This window comes from Harpia harpyja, chromosome W (assembly GCF_026419915.1).
Source record: "Harpia harpyja isolate bHarHar1 chromosome W, bHarHar1 primary haplotype, whole genome shotgun sequence".
Taxonomy (NCBI): Eukaryota; Metazoa; Chordata; class Aves; order Accipitriformes; family Accipitridae; genus Harpia; species Harpia harpyja.
This window is the reverse complement of record NC_068968.1, coordinates 5,846,869-5,859,007: the sequence shown is the minus strand read 5'-3', so window position 1 is coordinate 5,859,007 and position 12,139 is coordinate 5,846,869. Positions and strand designations below refer to the sequence as shown.

Here is a 12,139-nt window from a genome sequence, read left to right as displayed (position 1 = left end):
TGTATCTGTTTATCCATTTTTTAGTTTATATTTTAGCCTCTTTCTGTGTACATAAACTAAAAAGCTAAATTAAAGGAGTATCCACTGGCATCCTAATCGTAAGTGGTAGCTGACAAATATACTCTTCTTTCCTATTTATCAGCCCCTACTTTTCTAATGTTATCTTCATCACTGATCAAACAAAAGCTACACTTAATTTTCTTCTATCTCCCAGCTTATTTTCTTAATATACAAAGTATGCCCAAGTGTATTGGGTCTGGCTGAGACCTTGACAAAGAGGAGCCGGTAGACAGCAAGAACCAAACTCAGTTTTGTCTTTTCATGGGTGGTTTTCTTCCTGTTTCTCTGGAATGCTCTTGCAAAACCACACCCTGGCTAAAATACATCCATGTTCTCTTGCATACTTGGGAAAGTTATTGTTTTAGCTATGTGATTTCATAAAGAACTCTAGGTCTTCCTTACAACTATCCTAAAAAAAAAAAAGGCTAGTAGTTGCCCTCAATCTATAATACCATGTTATCTTCTCATACTGTATTTCTGAGTTGTGCTCAAAACTGAGTTAATGAGTTGACTTAATCAGCAGTACACAGGATTTTAGAAAAATCTTGGAATTATTTTTTTTATTCCCCAGAAAGGTTTACTAGAATTTTCTCTAGAAATAGTTTCCATTTTGTCCAACAGATATGTAGGAAGAGATTATTGTTAAGTGTGTTCAGGACAGCTGATGCACAGCAGTGGATTTGTTAATGCCCTATACTTGGTGCAGTAATTGGATTTTTACTTTGTGAATATGATGTGACTGTGGCTACAGGAGAGGTTATCATAAAGGCTGTATTTTGCATTTGTGTGCTGCCTTTGAATCTTAGGCAGTGCCCAACATTTTGTAAATGAAGCACAAAATTTTCATGGTATTTTTAATGCCTGCACACTTTTTTGAACTTTAACAGCTCCAAATAAGTAGATAATTAGTAAGTCACTACTACATATCATTTTGAAAAATATAATAATCAAATTATTTACTCTATTTTCATACATTGCAATTCAGGTTCCCATTTATGTTGAAGTGACTCCAGACTACCTCATGACTCCATTGGGGTTACAAAGATGGCTCTTTATCTATCTAATGTGTTTTAACCTCACCTGACATCCAGAGTTGCTCTGTGAAACAGTACTGTGGAGAAAGCCACGGTTATGTGGGACCATATCAAAGGCCTTACAGAAGTCCAGGTAGACAACATCTGTAGCTCTTCCCTTGTCCACTGATACAGTCACTCCATTGCAGATTGAGGCCATAGATTAGGCAGGCACGATTTGCCCTTTGTGAAGTGTACTGTCTGATCTGAAACTAAAGTGGAAAAACACATCAAAGTCAGGCACATGCTCCCAAAGAGTCAGAAACAAAACATACTTAATGCTATTGCTGAAGAATCCACACATACCTCTTACATGTCACTAAGAAATGTTGTCCAGTTGTACTGGAGACAAATTCCCTAGTTATTGAAGAGAAGACATATTTAGAGTAACTGACTATCATACACGTGTCTACCATTGTGCTTCAGTGATGATTTGTGGAGCCTTGTTTTAGAGACAAAGGAGTAGTTCACTAGCCTCTATATTTTGTTCAGTCCTTGACCTTGTTAGATCAGTTCCCAGATGAACAGACGTAGCTTTTTATTCTGGGGACATTAGTCCAGTAGGAAGAATACTTAAAATCTCATTAATTTAAAATAAGAGGTGAAGTGATGAAAATGGTCTTTTGTTACCAACCCATGATGGACTGTAAGTCTTAAACCTACTGCTGAAATAAATCATTCTATAACCCATTGTCGTGGTTTAACCCCAGCCAGCAACTAAGCACCACGCAGCCGCTCACTCACTGCCCCCCCACCCAGTGGGATGGGGGAGAGAATCAGAAGGAAAAAAAATAGCAAAACTCGTGGGTTAAGAACAGTTTAATAGAACAGAAAGGAAGAAAATAATAATGATGATGATAATAATAAAATTACAATAATAATAAAAAAAGAAATTAAATATACAGAACAAGTGATGCACAATGCAATTGCTCACTGATGTGCGGAAAACAGACTTCACAATCAGTGAGATTGTAAAGTAGGTATGTTTATTCAGCGCTGGGCAGCACGGGGGGTAGTCCCACCAAAGTCGTGCGCACCCGACTCGGCAGTTTGTCTCAAGTTTATACAGTCAAGTGTTACATATTCACAATACGCCTATACATATGCATGACCTATCCCTGCTTCATATTAAAATTAGCTCCGAGAGGTCATTTCCATAGTCTCCTCTCAACTGTGCTTGTGCAGTGCCTCTTTATGGTGGTCGTCTGGTGGTCGCAGAGATGAAGATAGATGACTCCTCTTCGTCACCGCTAGTAACCTTTTTTCTTGCGCAGGCTCAGTGATTTCTTGGTATTCACCCAAGACGCAAGGCCAGTCTTGGCTGGTTCTTGGGGCCTGCTCCTGCTTCTTATCAGGAACTGTCTCTGCCTCATTGGCTGGTTCTTGGGGCCAGTTCTTCTTATCAAGGACTGTCTCTGCCTCAGCTAATTTCAACAATGTAAGCGCTAAACATCATCTCTCATCCCCCTTTATTATGTCTACTGAGATTCTTTTGACTCCCCTTGTCTCAGTCCCCCCTTTTCTAGAAAATAGTAAATTCTTTTACTACATCTAATCCTAGTACTTCTAATACATTGTTTCCCTATCTAGCATCCTCTCAAAGTATTTGTTGGACTCGAGTTTCCGTCATAATTGATTTTTCTTCCATTCACTGTAAGAGTCTCCTGTACTCTTACAGCACCAAAAACCACATCAAACCACTATGCAAAGGACCACAGGCAAGAGAATGATGATTATTATAGTGACAAACAATTGCTTCAACCATGCCAAATTTGGCAACCAGGAGGTTAATTTTTCTAATATGCCTGTCAAGCCCCAAGAAGTGTCATCTTGGGAAGCTTCATGTAGTATTTTAGTCTTTTCCCATATCTCTTCAAGATCTGTTTCAATTTGTTGGTTTTGATTGATATAGGTACAGCAAGTTTGGTTTATAACTACACATAAGCCCCCTTCTTTTGCTAAAAGCATGTCCAATCCCATTCTATTTTTGAGTACTACTTTACTTAGGGATTGTATTTCCAGTTGCAGCCCTCAAATCGCATCAGTTGTAGCATATTCTATAATCTCCAATGTAGCAGATATATTCATGATGGCTTTCTCCAATTCGCTTACCCCTAAAGAGGGGATTAACCATCGGACAAAACTATGGTACCCAGTACCTCGAATAATTAGTGGGTTTTCAGTCCGTTTTACATGGAGCCAAGGTGTTCTCAAAAACCCTCGGGGAGGCGAAGCTCCCTCGAATATACTGGTCTGAGGTGTGAGGTACCCCCGAACACAGTGTCCCTTCCAGTTCTGGGGTAAACTCTTTCTGGCCCTGCCATCCCCACAGAGCCACCAGTATCCGGGCCCTATGTTGCATCTTGGACCGAGATGCGGCTCCCTTCTGTCTTGTCCTCGCCCCCTCCTTCCTGGCCCTCTCTTTGGTTTCCGGATATAATAGAAACTGATAGTTAAGTTCAGTCCAAGACGTTCTAATTTTCCTTTATCAAAAGTTCCCAGATTTTCCGCAAGGCTAAAATTATCCATGTCTCCCCAAATATTAACAGTAATATTTAGGCAACGGCTGGTAATTAAGACCTCTTTAGGGTCAGGTACCTCCAGATCAAAGCTGGGTCCCTGCTGGGTATTTCCCTTTCCATAAGGGCATGATCCATTCCTGTCTGCCTGTCCCTAGTAAAAGATGTCCAATTCGTGGTCAGGATTCCTAAAAAGGGGAGTTCCATGTCCCCCCGAGGAAGGGAATTGCATACCCAATAGTCTGATAAATTTAGTACTTTCAAGATACTCTCTGTCATATTTAAATAAGTATTTCAATCCCAAGCCTGCCCCTTGGGCAAGGTCCAACTCAGGAGCGTGACAATCTATGTCTCACAAATTTGAGCTTCAAAGGTCCCTTTTCTTGTGAAGTCCATTGTCCTTTGGGTGCTTTCTTCACCCTAGTGTGATGGATCCAGGTGCTCTGTTCCTTGATCCTAATCACGGTGAAGGAGGTAAGTAATACTTGAAATGGTCCTTCCCACTGTGGCTCCAGAGTTTTTTCTGTAAGAGACTTTATATACACATAATCTCCTGGTTGTATATTATGTACAGGCCCATCCAAACCTCTCCCTCGAGTCCCTACCACATGCTTCCTGATTTTATTAAGTTGCTTACCTAATGCTACCATGTAAGAAGTCATAATTTCATCCCCCGCTTGTACAGACACCCCTCTCTGTATCCCATAGGGTTGTCCATACAGGATTTCAAAGGGGCTCAGTCCTTCTTTCGCCCTTGGTCTTGTTCATATACGCAGAAGGGCTAAAGGGAGAGACTGAGACCATGTCAAATTTGCTTCTTGTCCTAATTTCACAATTTGCTGTTTGATTGATTAAGTGGTTCATTTTTTCCACTTGACCACTCGACTGGGGGGTGATATGGAGTATGAAGCTGCCAATCTATACCCAAATGGCGGCTAATTTGTTGTACTATTTTTGAGACAAAATGTGGTCCTCTGTCAGAGGACATGGTTGCTGGAACCCCAAAATGTGGTATTATCTCTTGTACCAGTATTTTAGTTACCTCCCGAGCTTTAGCCGTTCTTGTTGGGAATGCTTCTGGCCAACCTGAGAAGGTATCAGTTAATACCAATAAATATCGATACCCCCCTTTTCTTGGAAGTTCTGTAAAATCAATTTGCCATTGTTGTCCAGGCCCATTGCCTTTTCCAATCTGGCCCATTTCTGGTTTGGGGGTATTCTTAGGATTAGTCTGAAGGCAAAGATCACACTGTTGAGTCACCTGTCTCACCATGGTGTATAAATTTCTAGCCACAATTTCTCTTATTAAATGTTTATACAGAGCCTCTGTTCCCCAATGCCTTTTCCCATGTTCCTCCCGAACCAGATGCCACAGTAAGCAAGAGGGAATGATTACTTTTCCCTGTGGGGTATGAGCCCATCCTTCTTCATTATATGACCCTTCTAAATCTGTAATAAGCTTCTGATCTTCCCTGGTATATTCTGGCTTACCTTTTAGGGAGATTTGTCTATCAGGAATTAAAGCCCCTTCTGTTTTTACCTTTGTTTTGGCCACTTGTTTTGCCTCTCTGTCTGCCAGCTCATTCCCTTTTTCCAAATCTGAGCTCACTTTCTGGTGTGCCTTAATATGCATAATTGCTACTTTCTTAGGGAGCTGGACAGCTTCCAGTAACTTCAGAATTTCTTCTGCGTGTTTGATATTTTTCCCTTGGGAATTCAATAGTCCTCTCTCCTTCCAAATTGCTCCATGTGCGTGTACAACTCCAAAGGCATATTTTGAGTCTGTATAAATGTTCACAACTTTGCCCTGGGCCAATTCCAGGGCGCGGGTTAGAGCAATTATTTCTGCCTTCTGTGCGGAGGTGTTCATGGGCAAAGCCCCTGATTCTATTACCTCTTGGCTGGTGGTGACGGCGTATCCCGCATGTCGATTACCATTTAGGACGTAACTGCTTCCGTCTGTGAACCAAGTTTCCCCGTTTTCCATGGGGCTGTCTTTCAGGTCTGGGCGGCTTGCATATGTTGCTTCGATGGTTTCCAAACAGTTATGATGTACCGGTCCTCCTGTGTTCCCGCTGAGAAAAGAAGCTGGGTTGACAATGTTAGTGACTACAATCTCCACATCATCCTGCTCTACCAATATAGCTTGATATCTCAGGAATCTTTGTGGAGAGAGCCAGTGTCCACCCTTTGCTTCCAGTACTGCTGATACTGTGTGAGACACCAAAACAGTCATTTTCTGGCCCAGAGTAAACTTTCGGGCTTCCTGTATGTTCAGTATTACAGCTGCAACTGCCTGCAGGCATCCAGGCCAACCTTTTGCAGTCGCGTCTAACTGCTTAGAGAGGTAGGCAACTGCCCGTCGATATGGACCCAGGTTTTGTGCTAATATTCCCAGGGCAATGCCCTGCTTCTCGTGAGAGTAAAGAAGAAATGGCTTACTCACATCTGGGAGTCCTAAGGCTGGGGCCGACATCAAAGCCTTTTTCAGTAGCTCAAAGGCTCGTTCGGTCTCCTTGTTCCACTCAAGGTGTTTCTGCTCAGTGGCTGTCAACGCATACAGTGGTTTAACAAGCAATCCATAATTATAGATCCACAATCGGCACCACCCCGTCATTCCCAGAAAAGTCCGTAACTCTTTTACTGTCTGAGGTCTCCGAGTTTGGCATATTGCCTCTTTACAGGCCTGTCCCAAAGTTCTTTGTCCCACACTAATTTCATAGCCCAAATAATTCACTTTGTGTTGCATTACCTGTGCCTTTTTCTTGGATACCCGGTATCCCTGGAGTCCCAGGAAATTCAACAGACTCACCGTCCATGTCATACAATCTTTCTCTGTTTTGGTGGCGATCAGGATATCATCCACATACTGCAACAGCTTTCCCTCCTCAGACGGGGTTTCCCAGGATTCTAAGTCTTTCACAAGCTGATTGCCGAAAATGGTAGGACTATTCTTAAATCCTTGTGGCAACACCGTCCAAGTGAGCTGGGTCTTTCGACCACTCTTGGGGTTTTCCCATTCAAATGCAAATAATTTTTGGCTGGCTTCATGGAGAGGGAGGCAAAAGAAAGCATCCTTCAAATCTAAAACAGTAAACCAAGTCAATTCAGGTGTTAATACGGTCAACAGGGTATATGGGTTCGCCACTACCGGGTAAAGATCTTCAGTTATCTTATTCACCGCCCGTAAGTCTTGGACCACCTGATATGACCCATCGGGCTTCCGAACAGGTAATATAGGGGTATTGAATTCAGACTCTCACACTCTTTTAGTAGTCCCAGCTGCAAAAATTTTTCTATCACCGGCCGGATTCCTTCTCTGTCTTCCTTCTTTAGGGGATATTGTTTAATTCTTACTGGCTTTCGGCCTTCCTTGATCCTAACTTCAACAGGTGGAGCACTTTTCGCTCTCCCAGGTACATCGGTAGCCCATACCCCTGGGTACACTTGGTTTAAGATGTCCTCGTTAATGCTTCCTTCTAGGGGAAGATTGGTTAAAGTTAAGCTCAATATTTGGATATACTGCTGATCTTTCACCTCCAAAGTAATTTCTCCCTTTTCGAATACAATTTTTGCTCCCAATTGTTCCAACAAATCTCTTCCCAAAAGTGCCTTTGGGGAATTAGGCATATATAAAAATTTGTGAATGCCCCATTGTTTCCCTAATTTATATTCCAAAGGTTTACAAAAATACACCTTTTCACTTTGGCCAGTCGCTCCTTTTACCATAACATAATAATTTCCCAGGGGCATCAAGGCTTGGTTTAAAACTGAGTATGTTGCTCCCGTATCTACCAAAAATTCTACCTCTTGTTGTGTTTTCCCTGGCTTAACTATAACCAGTGGATCTGCTAGGGTAGATTCCCCAGGTTCCCGTCAATCTTCCTTCACATGGGCTACCGTTCTTCCTGTTTGAGCCCTCTGATTTTCTTTCTTATTCTTTGGGCATTCCTTTTTCCAATGACCAAATTTCTTACACAAAGCACATTGGTCCTTGTCCAGTCGGGGTATATCTCGTCTAGGCCCTCTTCCTCTTTCTTCTTGGATAACAGCCATTAATTTTCTTTGCCCCTGCCTATACCCTTCTTCTCTGTTGCTAAATACTCTCCGTGCCTCATCTAACAATATTTCCAAATTCTGGCCCTCAGTGGGGCGTAGCTTTTGAAGTTTACGCCTGATATCTCCTGTTGATTGCCCTAAAAACAGGGAAACTAATTGTTGTATTCCTACCTCTGACCCAGGGTCCAGTGGTGTGCTGCGGCGCATCACATCCCTCAGTCGATCCAGGAATTTGGATGGAGACTCAGAAGGACTCTGTTTGACTGCATATAAAGCTGACCAATTTATAGTTTTGGGGATTGCCCTCTCCATTGCTTTTGTAATCCAATCCTGATACCCCTGCAGTCTTTCCATATGTGCAGATCTATTAACATCCCACTTTGGATCTTGGAGAGGGAAATATTCCTTAATGTCCCCTCCTGTAATCTTATAATGATCTTCAGCTAAGTTCCCTGCTGTTTTTAAAATCAGCTGTTTCTCCGTCTCAGTCAGGTATTCCAATAATAGCTGTATATCCTTCCAATCAGGGTTATGCTGTTTTACAATAAATTGGAAATGCTTAGTTACACTTACCGGATCACTCCTATAATCTTTTGCAACCTTTTTCCATTCCCCTAGGTCAGCAGTAGAAAAAGGTACTTTGATTAACATCGTCCCACCATCCGGCCTCACCGCCTCTCGGAGAGGTGCTTGTAAAGCTGTTGAGGTAGTTTTCTTCCTAGTACGGGAAGATACAGGGCTGTCCGGGGGGGTCGGAGTTCTATCCGAGTCTGCATCCTGTTCCTGTGATTGAGGGGGAGGCTTAAACAAATCAGTTAGATCTTGTTCTGGTACCTGATGAATTTTATTGGTCTTTGTACATCTTTGTCCAATACTACATGCCGAACAGCACCGCCTCAATTTACCTCTAAGCTCCTTGCCATTCTCTCGCTCAAGTGCAAGCACCATGGGTCCTGTGGGGGTATCATTCCACAGTCCCTTTGCCACTCCGGATGGTTTCGGAGGGTGAAAAACATGTCTGCATATGAAACCTCATCCCATTTTCCTTCTCTCCTTAAAAACAGCATTAGTTGTAATAGAATATTATAATCTATTGACCCATTAAGTGGCCACTTAGCATCACCTTCTAGCTTATACAACGGCCACCATTGAGTGCAATATTTAATAAGAGTCTTTTTATTCTCTGTGCCCCCCGTTCCAACAATATCCTTCCAGTGTGCAAGCACATAGCCCAGAGGGCTCTTCCTTAATATTCCCCCTTGACCATTTCCCATCTTGTAATATTGTTCTTTAATGATTCTTATTTTTCCTCTTAGTTAGTTTCCAAGCAAACCGCCTCTTGCACCTTCTTACAGTCTTTTCCCAATTTTCTTCCCACACATCCCAAATTTCCGGAATTAAATTCTCCCTTCCACACACCAATTTCACTATCTCAAATTCTTGGTGAGCTCTTTCCCAACCGTAAAAACGTGAAATTTGGGGAAAACACTTAGGACATCCAGGCTTACGTCTACCAGATGTACAATACCACCTTCTTCCACAGATTTTACACTTCAACAAAACCCATGCCGGATGCCAGTTATTATATAGTCTAATTACAAGTCCACACACAAAACAGGGAATCACCCCTATTTGTCCACCAAGCGTGGGATCTTGGGATATATTTAAACCAGGTTGTTCCCAATGCAAAGCTACTTGCCAGCCAGCAGGAGTCACATATGCCCCTTTTAAATAAAATTGTTCATTCTCCCTTCTTATCTAATGCCCTCCGTCATTTAAATATTCCCAAGGTTCAAGCCCAAACCACTGATGAAGTGATTCCCTTCGCTCTAATCCTCCATTAAGACATATAGACATTTACACATCAACAAATATATACATATAAATTTCAACAAAACATTTCTACATACCCACACACAAAATCTTTAACATAAATTTCCAAACATTCACATCATACAATCATAGCTCCAGTTGACAACCTTTCAGCAGCTGCAAAAATGTACCAAGCGCAATTGCGAGGGGGTCCACTTACCCCAAAAATGTACCAAGCGCAATTGCGAGGGGGTGCGCTTACCCTTCTCCTGCCTCTTATATACCAGTCATCGACAGGTCCGTCCTGGCTCCCGATACTGGGATGCAGCGGTCACCCCGGATTTGCTCAATCTACCCCCAAGATCGCTGGTGGCCGCTCTATCGGTCAGCAAATCCCCCCTTGTTACCATACAGGGTACCCTCCTCCCATACGGGGACTACGCTGCACGCCAGACATCTCTGCGCGATTTACCAGCTGCCCCGGCCCGTACTTTTACAGGCTCCCTCTGTGACACATACCGTTTGGTCCGCGGCTTCAGGAGGTTGTTGTCTGCTCCCGCGGTGAGCGGCTGGCAGCGGAGGCTCCTCCGAGGAAAGTGCTCGGGGCGTGCCTAGGGGCGTCCGCTCCGCAGTCGGTCCCGCAGCCGAGCAGAGAGTCTCCTGGCTGGCTCGCCAAACTGACGTGCGGAAACGGACTCCACAATCAGTGAGATTGTGAAGTAGGTATGTTTATTCAGCGCTGGGCAGCACGGGGGGTAGTCCCACCAAAGTCGTGCGCACCTGACGCGGCAACTTACTTCAAATTTAAACAGTCAAGTGTTACATATACATAAGATTTCCCAATACGCCTATACATATGCATGATCTATCCCCGCTTCATATTAAAATTAGTCCCAAGAAGTCATTTCCCTAAGTCCCTCCTAACTGAGCCTGTGCAATGCCTCCTTGTGGTGGTTGTAAAGATGAAGGCCGTATGTCTTCCTCGCGATGAACTCTTTACCTCTTGCTTCTGCACAGGCGCAGTCGTCCTTTGGCTTCTGTTCAAACTGTGTGGCCGATCTTGGCTAGTTCTTGCGGTCGACTCCTGCTTCTCATCAGGAACTATCTCTTGCTTCAGTTGGTTACAACACCATATACATTAATCATTGTCCCTCATCCCTTTGAACTATGTCTATTGCCATTGAAACTTTATTATAAGTTAGATAATCATTAAACAGCTCCTACCCAAATCCATTCTTTACCATAATCATTAAAACCCTTACCTATATCTAAAATAAGTAACCATGCTGATATATTTCTCCTAAAATTTCTAGCCCCCCATATCAAGAACATGTACTTAACCTGCACAATTAGGCCTGATGGCATGCATGATAGGTGGAGCGATCCCCCGTGCACCCAGTGCTGCCAATAAAGAATACCTACTTAATAGTTAATCAAACTATTGAGTTAGATTCTTTGAAACACTCCTCAGGGGGAGGACTCCTCACTAGTCCCCTGCTCCACCGTGGGGTCCCTCCCACGGGAGACAGTCCTCCACAAACTTCTCCAATGTGAGTCCTTTCCGTGGGCTCCAGTCCTTCACGAACTTCCCTGGCATGGGTCCTTTCCACAGGCCGATCTTCAGTCACAGACTGCTCCAGTGCGGGCTTTCCCATGGAGTCACGGCCATCTTCGGAGGCATCTGCTTGCTCAGGCGTGGGGTCCTCCACGGGCTGCAGGTGGGCATCTGCTCCACCACTCACCTCCATGGGCTGCAGGGGGACAGCCTGCCGTCTCACCATGGGCTGCAGAGGCATCCCCTCCTCCGGCGCATCTCCTCCCCCTCCTTCTTCACTGACCTCAGTATCTGCATAGGTGTTTCACATTCTAATCCCCTCTCCTACTGTAGGTTCCCCTTCTTAAATATGTTATCCCAGAGGCGCTACCACTGTCACTGATTGGGACGGCCTTGGTCAGAGGCGGGTCCGACTTGGAGCCGGGGAAGCTTCTAGCAGCTTCTCACAGGAGCCACCCCTGCAGCCCCTCCCCCGCTACCAAAAAAACCCACGCCACACAAAGCCAAAACAACCTTCCAAACAGAAGTACAGACATTTCATAGGTAAGTCGATAGCCTACATTTCTTCGAGCAAGAATTCATAGAATCATAGAATCATTTCGGTTGGAAAAGACCTTCAAGATCATCAAGTCCAACCATTAACCATGCCTCCTAAACCATGCCCTGGAGTACCCTGTCCACTCGCTTTTTGAATACCTCCAGGGATGGTGAATCAACCACTTCCCTGGGCAGCCCATTCCAATGTTTGACAACCCTCTCAGTAAAAAAATTTTTCCTAATATCTAACCTAAATCTCCCTTGCCTCAACTTGAGGCCATTTCCTCTTGTCCTATCTCCAGACACCTGACAGAAGAGACCAACACCCACCTCACTACAACCCCCTTTCAGGTAGTTGTAGAGAGCGATAAGGTCTCCCCTCAGCCTCCTCTTTTCTAGACTGAACAACCCCAGATCCCTCAGCCGCTCCTCATAAGACTTGTGCTCAAGGCCCCTCACCAACTTGGTTGCCCTTCTCTGGACACGCTCAAGCAGCTCAATGTCTTTCCTGTAGTGAGGGGCCC

The 12,139-nt window shown here is 44.0% G+C and overlaps 1 protein-coding gene across 1 annotated transcript; it reads right to left on the bottom strand.

Annotated features, from left to right (window-relative positions):
- Positions 1 to 4,466: 4,466 nt before the first annotated feature.
- On the bottom strand, positions 4,467 to 6,486 carry LOC128136103 (uncharacterized). The gene is made up of 2 exons (XM_052775224.1): positions 6,465 to 6,486; positions 4,467 to 6,199 (listed from the first exon to the last, which is right to left on the bottom strand). Exons 1-2 carry the CDS (start codon positions 6,469 to 6,471, stop codon positions 4,482 to 4,484), a joined length of 1,725 nt encoding a protein of 574 aa, XP_052631184.1. The 5' UTR covers positions 6,472 to 6,486; the 3' UTR covers positions 4,467 to 4,481.
- Between the last annotated feature and the right edge of the window lie 5,653 nt (positions 6,487 to 12,139).